This window comes from Bubalus bubalis, chromosome 8, assembly GCF_019923935.1.
Source record: "Bubalus bubalis isolate 160015118507 breed Murrah chromosome 8, NDDB_SH_1, whole genome shotgun sequence".
Lineage (NCBI taxonomy): Eukaryota > Metazoa > Chordata > Mammalia > Artiodactyla > Bovidae > Bubalus > Bubalus bubalis.
In genome coordinates, this window is record NC_059164.1 from 91,585,335 (window position 1) to 91,603,930 (window position 18,596).

The 18,596-nt window shown below is 41.2% G+C and overlaps 1 protein-coding gene across 1 annotated transcript in view; it reads left to right on the forward strand.

Moving 5' to 3' along the window:
• The window catches only part of SND1 (staphylococcal nuclease and tudor domain containing 1), a 421,903-nt gene that overhangs the window by 177,327 nt on the left and 225,980 nt on the right, over positions 1-18,596 (forward strand). Inside the window, exon 12 of the mRNA XM_025292056.2 lies at positions 9,181-9,281. Within this exon, the coding sequence (XP_025147841.1) occupies positions 9,181-9,281 (101 nt within the window). The remainder of the gene's footprint in view (positions 1-9,180; positions 9,282-18,596) is intronic.

Here is an 18,596-nt window from a genome sequence, read left to right on the forward strand (position 1 = left end):
CCACCCTGTGGGCATACTGGAGAAATAGGTATGCCCTGAACTGTGGTGGACACAGGGTGGCTTTTCTGTACTGATTTTGCAATATCCAGCCCCCAAAGCATTAGGAATTGATCAGAACTCTTGGGCATACTTGAGCTCCCACTTTGAATGCTTCAGTTTCTCAGTTTGGCTTTTTGGTGAGTGGCCTTTTCCTTGGTAGACTGGCACAGATTTGTGGAGAAAATGTAATTTAACCTTTTTGTTTTTATCCATGTCTTAAAAGCATTCTTCTTTTCCTCCAGTAATATGACTGAGATGCCTTTAAGCAAATACCCTTTTTTCATATCCCTGTGCTTCTCATCTTAGTTTCATTATAGCTGTTGTTTTCATGGCTGGGTGACATTGTGTGTATTCTACACAAAGGCATGAGTATCTCCGTATATTTGTGCTGCTTGTGTGGCTGGAACTCCTCCAGGGAGAGTTCTGGACGGAGTGATTTAATTTCCCCTGACTGCTGCTGACCTTGGAAATTTTGGACACAGATGACTGTGACTGACACTTGTATAGAGGAGAAAAAAGACCCACACTCACCCTTCATCCTCCAGAGGAAGGCAGCGGAGATGGTGGCTCTGAGGAGAAGAAAGAAGAGACAGGAAGGGGGCCCATGTGACAGTTTCCAGTAGTGTTTTGGGGGCCGCTGGCATTCTTGGGTATGGATAGTGTGGTATGACAATTAGGTATCGGGATGAGTTAAACCATGATGCATAAGATAATGGTTAGAACACTGATGCAAACACAGGTTGTGCTTTTCAAATGCATTTGTAGGTTTCTAAGGACTTGGGAATCGAGAGCATGGGTGAAAATACTTGTAACTGTGAGGTTACTTGCAAAGGGTGGTTTCTGTTCATCTCTGATCGTCCTCAGAGTTACTTGAAATATTTTCAACAGTCAGAACTTCATCCCCTTGATGATTTTATATGTGCTTGTTACCTACCTTATGCATAAACAGTGCCTCATTTCTGACCATGTTAATGTTCTGTTTTTTGTCAGGGTGTTATCACTATTTCTAGAAATCATTGCCCAGCTCTAGTGACCTCTTACATAAATGTTTTCACGTTTACTTGTGAATCTCATGCCTGGGTATTCTTCTGATTAAATATTTACCAAACTGAGTGTTTATCGGGAAATAGTGATGTCCACTTAAATGAATGCCTAATGTCAGGTGGAGACTCTTAGCATCTCCACAGGCCCCATCTGAAGCTGGGTTTTACCTTTCCTCTCAAAACAGATGAACGAATCTGACAAGGGGGTGGGAAGCAGTGGTTTCGTTTTGTCAGAAACATCAAATAAGAGAGCTCCTTGACTCTGTGCTCATCATAGAGGTTGGGAAGCCATGGAGGTTCATGTTCCATTGATGAAAATGAGATGTGCTCAAAATAGTTCTGACTCTGGGGGAGTTGGGAAGGGTGATTGTAGATCGGAGAAAGCAACATAAATACATGTGAATAAACAGCCGGCCTTAGCACCTAATTACAATGATTTTGAAGGGGGTGTTACCAAATACATATGGCTGGGTTGGAGAGGTAGGAGAGGATCATTGCTTATGTCTCCTTTTCTTTGCAGCATAAATGTATACTTTTTTGTCAGTGTATCTGTGAAAGTTCTTTTAATTTAAGACATGCCAAAGCTAAATGATGGCTTAATGGGACATAGAGATTTCCGCTTTTGTCTGTGCTTATAAACATAAATGGTTCACATCTACCAGTTGCTCACCTAGTAACACCATACTCAACAGAGGCATTAGTCATAACTACAAAAGCAGCTGTTTCTTTACCATGAGTTTCTAGTTACCATCCATTAGAGTGCGTTGGAAACATCAAGGTGAAGAATTCTAGACTTGGGTCAGCAAATCAAGGATAAAGTTCAGCCACTGATTTGGTAGAGAAGTCACTCAAAAGTATCTTCCTCAAACATTGAACAGAATATATTCCACGATGACAGTTATAAATTGGAGGAATTTTCCTCCTTTGTGTACACATTTATTCTCACCCCTGAAATGTTTTTTAGAACCGAAAATTATGTAAATACCTTGTCTTTCTAGTCTAATTAAGTAATAGATTTTTTTTTTTAGTCAGAAAATGAATGATAAACATTTTATTTTTTATACCATGTTTTTTCGTATTTGGTTTGAGTATTTACAAGGATTCATAAATATAAGATAACAACAGTTCTTGGGCGAAACTAGAGAAGGATAGAACCACAAAAGGCAGGAGCATGTATAGAGGATTGCGGCTAAGACCCTGGTCCCATAATGAACAGTCTGGGCGTGTACAGTCCAGTGTTGCGACTGCAGCTCTAAGTGGCTGCACACTTGAAGTACTGCTGGTCCAGACTGGGATGTGTTTTTCTTGCACAACACACACTGGATTTCGAAGTCTTTGTCAGTGAAAGGAAAGAAACCCAGTACTTTAAGAAATACTGGTTATATGTTGATATGATAATGTTTTGGGTGTTTTGAGTTAAGTCAGAAATACTTTTAAAAACTAACTTTCTGTTTCTTTAATGTCACTGGTAGCTCAGCTGGTAAAGAATCCACCTGCAATGCAGGAGACCCTGGTTTGATTCCTGGGTCAGGAAGATCCCCTGGGGAAGGGATAGACTACCCAATACAGTATTCTTGGGCTTCCCTGGTGGCTCAGATGGTAAAGAATCTGCCTGCAATGTGGGAGACCTGGGTCTGATCCCCAGGTTGGGAAGATGCCCTGGAGGAGGGTATGGAAACCCACTCCAATATTCTATCCTGGAGAATCCCATGGACAGACGAGCCTGTCAGTCTATAGTCCATGGGGTTGCAAAGAGTCGAACACGACTGATCGACTAAGCACAGCACAGAAGATGTCAGTATACATATGTTGCTCTCATTTATGACTCTTGTTGTTGCCTCCTGAACAACAAGGGTACATTTGACATCTCCTTGTGAGAGTTTAGCTTGCGTCCTAGTAGATAGGTGAGCTGGGAATCAACATGCCCAGAAGCAGAACCAAGAGACCCCTTGACAGTTTTCTTAGATGCTCATCTGTATTTAGATGAATGAGTGACTAAAATGTGTTTCAGATTTTAGGAAGATAATCTCTGATACTTTTAAAATAATTATGTACGCTATTTGTTAGCAGGGAGAAAAGATCAAGAATGCCTAAATTAAATATTGTCCTGTTATGCCCAGAGCAGATGCCAACTTGGTTGCTCTCTGTTTGTTATCTTCCTGATTTTGTAAGGCAAGGAGCATCCTCCCCAAACACCTCTAGTTAGCCTATTAGTTGAGTTGATTCCCCACACTCTGCTTCAATTATCTTTGGTAAATACAATCTCCAAACTAGTACCTGCCGATTAACCTGGAGAGTGTCTAAATAAGTACTAAATAGTGTTTCATTCTTTAAAATAAGTCCTATTTATCTGTAAGTTGGGATGAATATGGATGAGGTACATACTCTTGTTTGCTGTGGCTCCTTAAGGAGAAAAGTGTATTTAATTGAGTTCTGCCTAATGACTTAAAGCCAACATGTGCCTTATTTATGCATATATGTATGTGTGCATGTATTTATGTATTTATCTCGCAGACACTTATCACCTACCCTGTACCAGGCTCTCCTCCAAGAAAATCAGTATGTTTGTCTAAAAATAACTGACACATAGAGCTTATTATGAGTCAGGCCCTGCTCTAAATGTTTCATGTATATTAATGCATTTCTCTTCTAACGATGAGATAGGTAGAGTTACCCATGTTCAACTGAAGCCAGAAGTGAGGTTACTTCTCCAAGTTCACAGAGTTCAGAGGTAGAATTGCTGGGAACCAAACCTGCAACCCTCCTGATAGCTCAGTTGGTAAAGAATCTGCCTGCAATACAGGAGACCCTGGTTCAATTCCTGGGTTGGGAAGAACCCCTGGAGAAGGTTTTAGACTACCCACTCCAGTATTCTTAGGCTTCCCTTGTGGCTCAGCTGGTAAAGAATCCGCCTGCAGTGCTGGAAACCTGGGTTTGATCCCTGGGTTGGGAAGATCCCCTAGAGAAGGGAAAGGCTAGCCACTCCAGTATTTTGGCCTGGAGAATTCCATGGACTGTATAGTCCATAGGGTCCCAAAGAGTCAGACATGACTGAACTACTTTCACTTTCAAACCCACAGCCAAGTGGCTGCCAGAGCCCATACTCTTACCCAAGCTGTTGAAATATTTTATTCTACTTACTTTTATCTGCCTGCTGCCTTAGCCAGACTTGCCCAGATGATGTGTTTTCTGTTTCCGTCATGAGGATGACAGGTCACATGAGAGCCTTTTTTGTAAGGCAAGGTGTTTTTTTTTTTTTTAACATCTCTTTGTGGGTTTATGATTGGCCATGTGGAATAGTGAATGGGATTATATAGTAATAGCCTCATGTAACAGCCCAGATTCAGGCTTTGGCCTGGAAATGTTAGGTATCTCTTATGCACTGGCCTTCAGATTATCATCAGAAGGTGGTTTTCAGTACTGAAGTATGATGATACTACTCACTCACCATCTAGTGAATGATTAATTTCATGAAGGGTATCCATAGATTGAATTCCTTAGGTGTGACCTGAGTGTTTTCTGTTAATACTAAGCTGTTTCCAGACTTTATATGAGATTGGGATACAAATTTGGTTTTAAGTTCTCATCTTAGTTCTCTGAAGGGTCTTTGAAATTGTTTTCAAGGAGAATTCCACAATGGACCATGGAGGAATCAGATTGCCTGCTACCCTTTCTTTTTCTCTGAGAGCTTCTTTGAAAAAAAAAAAAAAAAAAAAAAAAAGTAATATGCAGAATTACACTTTTCTTAATTTAAAGCTTTATCCCAATTTCAAAATATTTCTTCCCTCCTTCCTGCTTTAGTATATAGGACAGAATGGTCAACAGCTTGACCATGTGGTCCTAACCATCTCATTTAGTGTCCTTCAGAATTTTATGTCTGGAAGGGTTCCTGATTACATGTATCCATTCATCAAAAAATTATTCACTACATATACTCCTTTTGAACTGTGGTGTTGGAGAAGACTCTTGAGAGTCCCTTGGACTGCAAGGAGATCCAACCAGTCCATCCTGAAGGAGATCAGCCCTGGGATTTCTTTGGAAGGAATGATACTAAAGCTGAAACTCCAGTACTTTGGCCACCTCTTGCAAAGAGTTGACTCATTGGAAACGACTCTGATGCTGGGAGGGATTGGGGGCAGGAGGAGAAGGGGACGACAGAGGATGAGATGGCTGGATGGCATTACTGACTTGATGGACGTGAGTGTGAGTGAACTCCGGGAGTTGGTGATGGACAGGGAGGCCTGGTGTGCTGCGATTCATGGGGTCGCAGAGTCGGACACGACTGAGCGACTGATCTGATATATACTCCTACTGTATAAACCCTGTGATGCTATGTAGCACACAGTGTCTGGCTAAACTGTCTTCTAGGATTCTCGAGTTCAGTGATGCTCTGAAGTTCTAGTCTAGTGCTCTCATTTACCAAGTGAATTGCCTGAGAAAAGTGAGGCCCAGGGAGGTGATGTATGACTCATTCATAAGAGAATGACAGGTGGAATCAGCAGGGAGCTGTGGACTCCTTGTGGTCCTTGCTGTAAAGAGGGCCAGGCCCTCCCCTTGTGTCCCGTACGTGTAAATTCTTGCATATTCCAGGATCATCTTTGCTGGAAAAATGAGGGAAACGTTTGCATTAACCCAGTACTCAACTCATGCCATCCCATATGTAACCACCCACAAGCACAAAATTCAGGTTGTTATTATTCAGATGAAGACTTTGCTAAGATCTGCCATTGTTTAATTGAAATTGCTCTTTATCAAGTGATTGACAAGTCAGGGATGAGTATCTGGAGATGAGAAACTCCAAGGCAGGAGAGCAGAGCTCAGACTCCCCAGGAGAGGGACATAAATGCTAATTACACATTGACTTTAATTCTTGGTTTGTCATAGCCGTCTGCAGGTGTGCGTCTTGGCTGTGGGCTATTCTCAGGGCCTCATTTGTATTTGAGATTTTCTTTAATAATGTTACCTCCCCCAATGAGCTCTTTAATCTCTGCCTTTCAGTTCTTTCTCTAGATAAAGGAAAAAATTAATTGGCAGGTGAATGTAGAATGTAGTTACTAGTTCTTTTGCTGATTGAAGTTGAAAGATTTGGGAGAGTGGGGTTGATTTCCTTTGAAGACAGTTTGGGGATAGCATGCCTTTGGCCTGGCAGATGAGATGCGGAGCTGTTCCTTGCCAATACACCCCTCAGCACAGCCATCACCACCGCTACTCACGTAGCCTTCCTGGTGAACTAGCATGATTTCTGGGGAGAGAGCTGATGTTACTGTGTGCCACGTGCTTGCGCTGATGAGCCGCTGCCCCACTCCCGTCTCCTGAGGAGGAGGCCTGTCATTGGCAGATGCAAGGTAACCTTGAGATTCACTGAGTTTATTTTTAAGCAGGATGAATTATTTTTCCCCCTGGTAGTGAAACTGAGGACTTGAGCTTCTTACCAGATGGATTGGGTGAAAACACAAAAATAGGTGAACATCTCTACATACTTTTTGACTTGCCCCCTGAATGTCCCAAATTGGACCATACCCACTTTTGGTACCCTACTGGGCCCTGAATTACTTCATGTACTCCTGGGTGGGTACTCTTGAGGTTTAGCTCCTGTTCAGTGCTAATTTCCTGTGTGATTTTTGCCATAACTTCAACAGGTATCCCAGCCTCTTCCTTCTCCCAGAGGTTAATCATCCGCCCTTGCCAGAGGAGAGTTGCCAGAGGGGTTGGTCAGAATAAATAGCATGCAGAGGACTCTTTCCCTCCCAGGGATTGGAGTCAGCTGTGCTTCTGTGTGTGTAGACCGCCCATTCCTTGCCCTCTGGGCTCTAACAACTCTGATCAGCTGCATGTGGGGCAACTCTGAAAACCTCTTTGTTGGTAGTTTTTCAGCCCTGCCCCTACCCGACTCCCTGTCTGTTCACATTCCTCAAATTTATCCATCTCCTTAGCTTGGACAAAGTGATAAGGCTGAGCAGTAATGTCAGTGTGGACATCTGACCTAAGGAGTACTCTTTATGATTTCTTCTGAGTTGTTGTATTATGACAGTACTTCTCATGAGAAAGATTTGCCTTGCCTTCAGCCCTTAATTGGCTTTCTCACTGATAGGGCTTCTTGTTGCTTTTAAAACGTGATTAGGTAGAGTGAGTGATCTGACAGTCAGAATTTGGAGGCAGCTGTTCTTCTGAAAATTTCCATATTCATTTTTAAAATGGAATTTTGAGGAGCAGGCAGTTTGAAGGGATTTTGGTGGTGCTCACCAGCAGTCTGGTTGATGCTCATACATCGTGCTGTCTTCAAGTAGCTCAGTGAGAACCAAAGTGGTTTTCAGGAAAGGTAATTCTGGACTTTGAGACTGTGAGGATGGCCTCAGGGTGCTTGACTCCTCAGTACAGGTATATGAGCTTGGCCATGACCAAAGTCAAGTATATGCCTTAATGCTGTAATGCAGGCTCTGTATGTTTCCTGATGGACACAGCATGCCACTTTGTTTTGACACACAAACATGGTCATCTTGAAAGGTTTCATAAAGAAAAAGCATTGCTCGGCGTGTTTGTGTCCCTATGTTTTGTATATACTAGGATTAGCCCAGTATTAAAGGTTCTTCTGGTCCAGTCCATCCTGCTCCCACCCCACCCCCCAAATTTTCCAAGTCCACCCCTATTGGTATTCAGTGTAGTCAGCTGTGTCATTTTGATTCTTCTTAACTTGGGCCTTGAGAACTATGGCAGACTGAAACTCCATGTAGTTATTCTCTTGAGGCATTTCATATTTTTAAACAGATTTTCAAAGCAGTCCGAAAAGGTTGGAGAGCTGCTTTACCAAAATGTCTAGGAATCCTCCAGGAATATTCCAGATTTCTTCTCTGTTGACTGAAGTTTATGTAGGACCTTAAAGGTTCAGCCATTTGTCCTTCTCTCTGGACATCAGTCATCTTTTAGGTTCTACAGCATCAATTAGACTCAAAGCAGAATTGAGCAGAAAGTAAAGAGAATTTCCTTGTCCCACCCGCCCCCAGCCATGTACTTCCTCCTCTGTTATCAGTAGTCCCCCTCCAGAGTGGTATATTTGTTATAATTGGTGAGCCTACCTGGACACACCATCATCCGCAGTTCATCATTTACTTGGGTTCACTCTTGGTGTTCTGCATTGTACGGATTTTGACAAATGTGGAATGACATGTATCCATCATTATAGTATGATCCAGAATAGCTTCACTGCTGTCAAAATCCTGCCCCCACATCTGTTCATCCTGTCTCACCCTGCTAACCCCTGGCAATCACTGATCTTTTTACTGTCTCCCACATTTTTGCATTTTCCAGAATGTCACAGTTGGAATCATACGATAGATAGCCGGTCGATGGGCATTTTTCTCTCAGCAATGTGTATTTCAGATTGCTCCATGTCTCTTCATGGCTTGACAGCTCATTCTTTTTAAGTGCTGAATAGTATTCAGTTGTGTTCATGAACCACAGTTTCTTTACTCACTTACTGAAGAACATATTGGTTGCTTTCAAGTTTTGGCATTTATGTATAAAGCCACCAGAAACATCCAAGTGCAAGTTTTTGTGTGGACGTAAGTTTTTAACTGGTGGAACGTATGGTAAAAGTTTGTTCTAATCAAAACCATTGCTCAGAGTGGCTGTACTGTTTTGCATTCCCAGTAATGGTGAACAAGAATTCCATTTGTTCCATACACTCACCTCCATTTGTTGTCAGTGTGTTGAATTTTGGCTATTCTAATCGACGTGTTAATAGTTGTCTCGGTTTGCATTTCCCCAATTACACATGTGGGGTATATTTTCATATGCTTGTCATCTGTATGTCTTCTTTGATGAGATATCCAACTCTTTTACCCACTATAACATTGGGATTTTGATTTTCTTACCGTGGAGGTTTAAACGTTCTTCCTATATTTTGGATACTATAGTCCTTTATCCAAGATGGCTTTTGGAGGTGTTTTCTCCCGGTGTGTGGTTCAGCTTTCAGTTGTTTTTTTAAAATCTTGACCTACAAAGTCACACCATGAGTGAGCTTTTACAGCCAGCACACAGGGCTGCTAGTGAGCTGTGTTGCAAATTCTCAACCTTAATTACCTTGATTTCTTATTTTCAGGTCAATGTGACTGTGGACTACATTAGACCAGCCAGCCCAGCCACAGATACGGTGCCCGCCTTCTCAGAGCGTACCTGTGCCACCGTCACCATTGGAGGAATGTGAGTGTTCTGGCTGGTAGCAGCTTGACCACGGCTGGGAGTTTTTTCTCCTCTCATTCATCTCTCTCCTCCCTTTCACCCCGATTTGCTTCCTGTCACTCTTAACACAGTGGCTTGTGATTGTTCTGTCCCTGTGTAGCACTTTGTTTGCAGTGTACTTCATAATTACTCATTAGTTAATCATATATTTTCATTATTGTCATTATTTAAGATTTATTGGGCTCTGTGTCCTTGGCACTATGTAGCATTCATTATTACTATTAATAATGCCATTTATTGAGTGTCAATCAGGCCCTTAGGTACTATGCAAAATTAGAAAGATTCTCTGTGTATTAGTTTAGGAAGTTTAATTGTAGGCCAGAAAAAGAAGAGAGGTTAATTGGACATTTTCTTTGAATAGACGTATGTAATCAGTAGATGACAGGGTCTTCCTCTTGTCTTCCACCGGCTGTACCCTGGTTACGTTCCAGAGTCTCTTGGGAGCTTGGTTGATGAGCAGCCTTCCAAGGAGGTATCTGATGGGGGCAGGAGGAAGCCCGCTGGGCTATGCTTCCACAGTAAATATTAAAACAGTCAGTCAGTCCCCAGTAGCAATTCTTACTCTGCGTAAAGTATACCCGCATGCTAATTGTCTCCTTCTCTATTTAACAGTCTTAAATGGTGTTTGTTACCAAACTGGTATTTTGCTTTTGTTTTAAAAGGGGGCATGGTGGAAGGGAAGAAAAGAGTAGGTTTCTCATCAAAACAGGGATTGTCTTATTGCAAGTACAATGGAGCCCATTGGGAGAAACACCTTTCTCTAAGCTATAGCCTGTCTCTGACAGGAAGGATATGGTAGCTAATGTGCTTTCCAGAAGCTCTCCTACCACACAGGAGCTTCTCCCGTCCACATTCCAAACACCGCACTGCCTCCCCCCGCCCTCTTCCTGTTGTCACTTTGGAAATAAGTATTTTTAGGTGCTGTTACCACTCCTTTACCTATCAATGTTGTTGATGTTCACACAGCAATCAGGGGCTTCACTTTTGCCGAGAGGAACTGACTATAGGATTTTGATGTCGTTATCTTAGCACCATCACAGGCATTGGGTTATTTTTAGAAGCAGGTTCTTAAGAAATTATATAATGTTTTCAGAATGGAGAAAACTGGGAAATATTTTGCTCATTCTTCTATCTGTCTAATTTGCAGTAATGATTATTACCAATTTGTCACCAGTTCTTAGGAGTTCAGTACATGCTTTCCTCCTGTGGAGAGCCGGAAAGTGGCAGATCTATCCCCTAGACAGATTTAAGATTTTTGCTGCCACAGACAAGGGGTCCTCTCTCCAATAACTGCTCCTCCTATCTACCTATGGTAAAGACAACACCACTACGGTCAAAACGCACATCTTTTTGGCAGTTGGTTTCTATTCATGCTTATCTAATGGCCCATTAGAGTGGAGGGACTCTTTTTTGGTTACCACTGAGGTATATTTTCAAAATTTATGCTGCTTAAAATTAGATATTCTGAAAGTGTTCTTGTAGGGAGTTAACCTTGACCTTTCTCTCTCCCTGTTGTTGTAAGATGGTATTTGATTTACCAAAGTCCTTACCTCGAATTAGACCAGCCTGGCAGGGTACCTGGGGTGCCCTGCTATTCAGGGCATTCCAAATACTACTGTAGGAAAGTTGAGGTATGAATAATACCAATATCCAAATACTCAAATTAGATTTAAAAATTATATTGAAGGTCTCTGTATTTTAATAGTTTTTTTTTTATAACATTGGCTAGAACAGAGGATTCATGTTTTTATCCCAAATGTTTTAATTCCATTTCTAACATAATGAGTTAAATACACTGAGTTTCCTCATGGGTTTGTTTCTACTAAACTAGACTGTCTTGAGTAAATTACTGGGCAGTAATTGGGAGAAATGTGAGGGTAGCCTAATGTCATTGAGACCAAACTTCACTAGATAGTAAGTTCCCTGAAGATAGGGATTATTGTCTCTTTTATTCCCTGCTGTAGTTCATAGAAGTTCAATAAATATATGAGTTATTTGTTTATTATATTGCAGTGTCCCTTTATGAAATAAAATAGGGAGTGCTTAGATGTCTCATCAGAGCAGGCAATGGCACCCTACTCCAGTACTCTCGCCTGGAAAATCCCATGGATGGAGGAGCCTGGTAGGCTGCAGTCCATGGGGTCGCTAAGAGTCAGACATGGCTGAGCGACTTCACTTTCACTTTTCACTTTCATGCATTGGCGAAGGAAATGGCAACCCACTCCAGTGTTCTTGCCTGGAGAATCCCAGGGATGGGGGAGCCTGGTGGGCTGCTGTCTATGGGGTCACATAGAGTCAGACACAACTGAAGTGACTTAGCAGTAGCAGATGTCTCATAACCTGGGACAGCTGTTTCTTCTGAGCTACAAGTTGGCTTTAATCTGATAAATATATACATTAAAAAACTTGTATCTGATCCAATAGTTTTCCCTGTTTATTTGGTTATTGGAAAGTCTATGCCAAAAATGTGCTGTGCTTAGTTGCTCAGTCATTTCTGACTCTTTGCGAACCCGTGGACTGTAGCCCACCAGGCTCTTCTGTCCATGGGGATTATCCAGGCAAGAATACTGGAGTGGGTTGCCCTGCGCTCCGCCAGGGGATCTGCCCAACCTAGGAATCGAACCCAGGTCTCCCACATAGGCAGATTCATTACCATCTGAGCTACCAGGGAAGCCCATGCCAAAGATAGGGTGCCTCTAGAAAATGTATCTGATAGCATGCATCTGATGTTTGGGTCTTCCTCAAGGCTTCTCTTTAGTTTCCTGTGGCCTTGATTTGGTTTTCATTTTTCCTTCAGTTTTCTCTGCTTAAATCATTCCAATACTACTGTGGGAAAGTTGAGGTATGAATGATACCAATATCCAAATACTCAGCTTAGATTCAGAATTATATCAAATGCTTCCTGATTTTAATAGTTATTTGAAAACATTGTCTGGAGCAGAGGATTTATTCTTTTTATACCAAATGTTTTAATTCCATTTTTTAACATAAAAATGTACTTACATCTGCAAATCTTTGATATATGATATCCTGGTGGATTAAATAACTTCTTCTATGAAATGATGACTTAAAAATACTACTTACGGAACCCTAGGTCTTTGTGATTTACGTCTCCCTCCTCTGTCCTACTTTTCCTGCTCTAATTTTTGCACATTTTGTTGCCATTTAAAAGCCACACCTCTTACTAAACCTTTTGCAACAACTTGTTTTTGTAAAGGCTTGTTCTGTTTGTACTCATATTTCAATATTTAGTGAGATACATAATAAAAATGACCAGTAGAAATCCGGGAACAGAAACAGATTGGGACAGAAGTGCCCAGGTGTGTTCGAGCAGACCTCAGTTACTAACTGGTGTCAGCCTCTGGGTTTTGAGGAGGTCATAGAATGTGTGGGTCAGTTAAGCAAAGGCTGCTGGGAGAGCTTGTCTAGTAATGCACCACGTCTCTTGTGACAGGCTTTAGACTTTGTTCAACGTTTAGAGATGCAGTAGAATTAAGAAAAGATCAGTGCTATGTCTGTCGTTACCTGTAGGCTGATACCCCTTCATATCGGCCGTTGTAGTGTCTAGAGGCTTTCTCTTTAGTCACAGGATCAGCTGTGAATCTCTGATTCTCCAGTAGCTTTTCTCCAACTGCTCATTCCAGGGAAGGAGAAAGAAGAGGCAGATGAGATGGCCTCTTTGAGGGTTATTTCAAAGGAGATATTTTTCAGTGGATTTCACATGCGCAAGTGTGTGAACTGGCCCTGTCCTCAGTAGGGCTCTGGCAGCCCTCCCATGCTTTCTTTTGCTTTGTGAGGCAGCGGCGAGTTGCATGGCCTTTGGGAGGCCCCTCTCTTGCCCTCTGGGGAACGAATGAAAATGAGGTTCATCATTCCTCTAATAGATTAAATTTTTTTTTCTTGATTAACTTCACTCAAGTTGGTGAGAGTTGTTACCTTTTAATCAAAGCAGTTTAAATAAAAAATTAAAAGATCAAACTTTGAGTTGTTCTCATTCTCTGGCTCCCAGGTTGGGAATTAGCTGATCCTTTTAGGCCTGGACTGTGACAGGAAGCTGTCAAGATGGCGCTTCCTGTTAATTACTTTTTATTGTATTTAAGACACTTAAATAACTCTTCTTGTGATGTAGTCTTCTATGTAATTAGCTTCAGTGATTAAAATCTCATTCTTCCGTTATTGCCAGAGCCTTCATGAAGAGCAAGTTTTGTGGGGTGACCTTTACTTGTGCTGGACTTCACAATTACTTTGAGCTCCAATTTGGCAAATTCATAGTATCTATTAGCTGATTGCCCATGTCTTCTTACACATCACATTTTCAAAAAAAAAAAAAAAAAAGTTTTTTGTTCACATTTATAAAGGGGCACCTAAAAAACTAACTTGGGGTCCAGCTTCACACCTACACACTCATAATTACCACCACCACCCCATCCACTATCCATGGAAAACTGTCACGTATCCAGTAGGTACAGTGTCACTGAGGTATTGCCCCATTGCTTCTCATTAAGTTACAATATTTCACAATAATATTAAACATTTTCCCATTTTGGAGAAGTGAAAGATGGCAGAGATGGAAGTGTGGAATAAGAGCAGTTGGAAAATGCCTGTTTTCTGCACAAGGTCAGTTTTTGCAGAGGTGATTTGAGGTTTTTTTTTTTTTTTGGATGGGATTATGTAATTTTTTTTTTTTTAACTTTACATAATTGTATTAGTTTTGCCAAATATCAAAATGAATCCTCCACAGGTATACATGTGTTCCCCATCTGAACCCTCCTCCCTCCTCCCTCCCCATACCATCCCTCTGGGTCGTTCCAGTGCGCAGTGATTTTTAAAACATTGTTGTAACTTCTGCTCCTGACTGCAAAGCTTTGCTCCCTTCAAAGGCACTACTGTCCAGCTTAATGCCATGTGGAGTCCTTACTACCAGAGATGCTGTGGGACCTTTTTTGGTAACATTACAAAAGTTACCTCTTTTGTAATGACTGTCATCTAGCAGATGTGAAGCCATCTTTATGAACTTCCTTTGTGGCTCTTTTGACTTCTTCATAGATAGTTTGCCTTTGTTATGTTTATTTAAATCAGACGGTTACTTACAAAGAATCCAACTTCATTTGCTTTTTTTCATTTTGGTTCCAGCTTGCAGGCATACTTCCTCAGCTGTCCTGTTAGTCACTGAGCATGAGGTTAAGATCTTCTCCTTCTAGAATAGTTCTTTTCTAATCTTAGTTCAGTTTTTCTCAGCCATTGTAGGAAGCCGTGTCATACCACCCTTAGTTTTTCAGGCTTGAGTTCTATAGCTGTAAGGCTTTTGCTGTCTAGTCAAATCTTAAAACATACTAATGTCTGAGCTAGTTTAATACATTGGTGTGTCTTAAAGCATACTAATGTTTTCTTAGCTAAACATAGCTGAAGTCAATTTCAGTCCTAGTGTTCTTCCTCACCAAGTGGCCCACAGCGTCCTGAAGAGGTCTTCTTTCAATAACTGACATAGTATAAACGTCAGTCTCAGCCAGGAGATAGGATCTGGGTTGTAGCCACCTCTTCTCTGCACAGATTTATTGCTTACAGTTCATCTACTTTAGTGGATTCCCCTACTCCATCCTTTTCCTACTTTGAAGGAGAAAGAAGACATCAGAAGAACCATTCCTTTTCTCCTCCCCCTGAACCCCCTAACACCTAAATCATAAACACTTAACCAACCTTCACTTCTCAAAAGAGCACCTTAGATTGTTTTCTCAACCTCACAGGCTGCTTGATTTATATAATGTGCTACTTCTGCCATGTGGAGTAATGGAATTAGGCCTGTTCACCATCCTTAAGACACTGGAAGCATCTGTGTCATTTGGCTTAGATACTTTGGAAAGAATAGTTAAATAATTTCACCTGTCTCCTGCTAGCTTGAGTACAGTCATCATTTTAAGAGAACGGCCCCATAAAGCACCATAAGAAGGAACTTGGTTTTTGCAAAGGGTTCAGGTGAGAGTCAGGAGAACACTTCAATTTTAGTTGGATCTTACATTTTGTAGCCATCTGTATGTGGGACTATCATGCTGCTGAGCCTTTTTTTCTTTCTTGCTTTAAAGCCCTAATGCTTTCAGATTCTTGTATTACCCTCATCACTATATGGAAGTTCAATTAAGCTTTACATAATGGAGCACTTGGCTCTTATAAATCAGCCAAATCCTTTGCTGAGCAATGTGTGTTCTTTGACTTTTTTTCCCCCTCAACATCGGTTGTAGAATATCAAGTACTGGGTGACAGTGTTTACTGAGGGGATCTTCAGGAAACTCCCTCTTCGGTTTCACAAAGTATACCATGGAGTTTCCAAAGTGTACCATGGGAGAAAATGAGGCTTTTCTCCAAATAAGCGGAGCTCATCCTCAGAGAGGAACATTCTGGAGTACCTAGAGAGATGGATAAAGGTGTTCAAAATCTTGAGTTAAAGGCCCTGTTTGGAAAAAGTAGGAATGCTGTCCGTTTCATTTCTGTGGGCCCTAAAAATAGCTCAGCGAGGGTCTGGTCCCCCACAAGAGACGAGTTGCTGCTCCTGTCTGCTATGAACAGTAAACTTATCAGTTATTCATCAGATATTTGCTGAGCACCTACTGTGTGTCAGGCACTGGGAATATAGCCGTGAGCATTTCCCTGTGCTACATCTTCCCGGCTACACTTCATTCTTGGGAACCTTCTTGCCTCTGGTGTCTGAGACAACAAGAGGCCTTAAGGATATTCACTGACTTTGCTGCCCCCCAGAATCTTGCTTGGCTAGGTTTTGACTTTAAGAAACATAAGTGACTTTATATAAACAATACCTGAAAAGGCTCTTCTCTATTCAGGTCTTGCCTTGGATTTTTAGCGAATTTACCACTCAGAAACAGGTTAAAATGAAAGATAATCCCTCTTATATCTTTATTTTTAGTTGAGTCGATAACTGAACCTGTCAGTAGACAAAATGAAATGCTCAAGCGACTACCCACTGGAGGCGCTTTGCCCTTCCCCCCATATCACCATTCCTGACTCACTCGGCACTGATGGGCCTCTGCGAGTCTGATAGTTTGTTATGGCTCCCCTCTCTCTCCATGCTCAGAAAGACCTGCTTATCTTATTCCTGCCTCTAACTTCCTAACAGAGTCTGCTTCTCACTTTTGTGGATGGTTATCCTTTTAACTCTATAAATAACACTGCAGCTGCTGCTGCCGCTAAGTCACGTCAGTCATGTGCGACCCCATAGATGGCGGCCCACCAGGCTCCCCTCCCTGGGATTCTCCAGGCAAGCATGCTAGAGTGGGTTGCCATTTCCTTCTCCAGTGCATGAAAGTGAAAAGTGAAAGTGACGTTGCTCAGCACTACTAGATTTTAAAATTTTTAGTTTTAAACTATGTGTTTTTACTTTGTTTTAGTATTTGCACTGTAATTTCTACCCTTTAACCCCTAGTTATCTTATATTCGTTTTGTGTGGGTGTGCTCAGTTGTGTGTGTCTCTTTGCGACCCTGTGGACTGTAGCCTGCCAGACTCGTCTGTCCATGGGATTTCCCTGGCAAGAATACTGGAGCAGGATGCCATTTCCTACTCCAGGGGATCTTCGCAACACAGGAATCGAAACCACATCTCTTGCATCTCCTACATTGGCAGGCAGATTCTTTAACACTGCACCACCTGGGTTTTACCAGTGGTAAACTTTATAATGTTCAGTTTCTGTTTCTGAGTAACTTTACATAGTATCTCTGTACTGCTCACTCTGAAAGATTAGGAAATTATAGTGGTTACACTTCTTCAAGAGGTTTTATTTTTTGGTTTTATCAAGATGGGCTTCCCCGATGACTCAGTGGATAAAAAATCCACATGCAGTGCAGGAGATACAGGAGACATGGGTTCAACCCCTGGGTTCGGAGATCTCCTGGAGGAGGAAAGGGCAACCTACTCCAGTACTCTCGCCTGAAAAGTCCCATGGACAGAGGAGCCTGCTGGGCTCCAGTACAAAGGGTCACAAAGAGGCGGACATGACTGAGCAACAAAGCACACAGCGTAGCGCTTATTCAGTTTCTCCTCTTTCAGTGTAATTGTCTTCTAACCTTTGCTTGTAAGTCGATCATAAATATTTAAAACCTGTCTCCCATCTCCATAGCTGTTAGAATTGTGTGTTACTGTTGGAACAAAAGACACAGAGTGATTAGTCCTGTAGAAAAGGAACTCTGCCTTTAAATGCAAAGAGAAATGCTGAATTAGTTAAAGATCTGCTCAGTAACACTGTCACCCAATACATTAATTGTGTGTCTGTATTTCCTTCTTCATATACATTTCTTTATATGCAGTTGCCACTGTATCTCAAGTCATTCTTTTTGTGGTTTTTCCTCTCATTTGTTGAAGAACCTTGATTTTTCTCATGTGTTGGGTGGTCAAATTTCTGAATGTCTGAAATGTCTAAATATTTTTGCATACATTCTTATTTGTTAGTGTTATTATAAAACTGTAGCTTGAAAATTGTTTTCCTAAAATCTTTGAAGGCATTGTGCTCTGTTGCTTCAACAGTGTTTTTAAGAAATCCAATTTCTCTTTCTTTAAATGTAACTTTTTTCCCCCCTGGCTTTGGAATTGTTCTTACAGTTTCCCATTAATTGGTTTTCTGAAATTTTATCAACATATTTCTATGTCTGTCTTTTTTTGCTTCGAACTCAATTGTCTTTTCCATTCTGAACACCAAAATAATTTTTGTTGTTGTTGTTACTTCTTGAATTACTTTCTCTCTTTTGCTACATTGTATCTTATGCTTCATATATCTGACTTTTCTTCCAAATGTTTAAGACCTCCTTTGCATTTTTGTTCTATGTTCAAGATGTCTTCATTTTTGCCTCTTGCTTAGCCAGCCAGCCATGTATGTTGATTGATTTACATTTGTAACCATCTCTTGTTCCTTCATCTCACTCATTCATATACTTACTTGTTAGTTCATAAACTCAGTATTTCGAGAGTGCCTGATGTGTACTAAGCACCAGGAATATATCATTGTTCTAAAATGGAAATGATTTGTATCCCATGAAATTTACATACTAGTCTCTTAATCAAACCCATTTTACTTTTTAATTGCAGCACTCACATTTAAATTTTCTGTTCTTTAAGTACTCTATTTTAATAGCATCCTCTTCTTAGTCTATGAATATAATATTTTCTCTAACTCTGAGAATCTTATTTAAAAATTAAACACCTCTTCCAGCTTTCCCCCATGACTAAATGTTCTTTACTTTGTTCTTTTACTTTCATAAGTCCTCAAGCATTGTGTG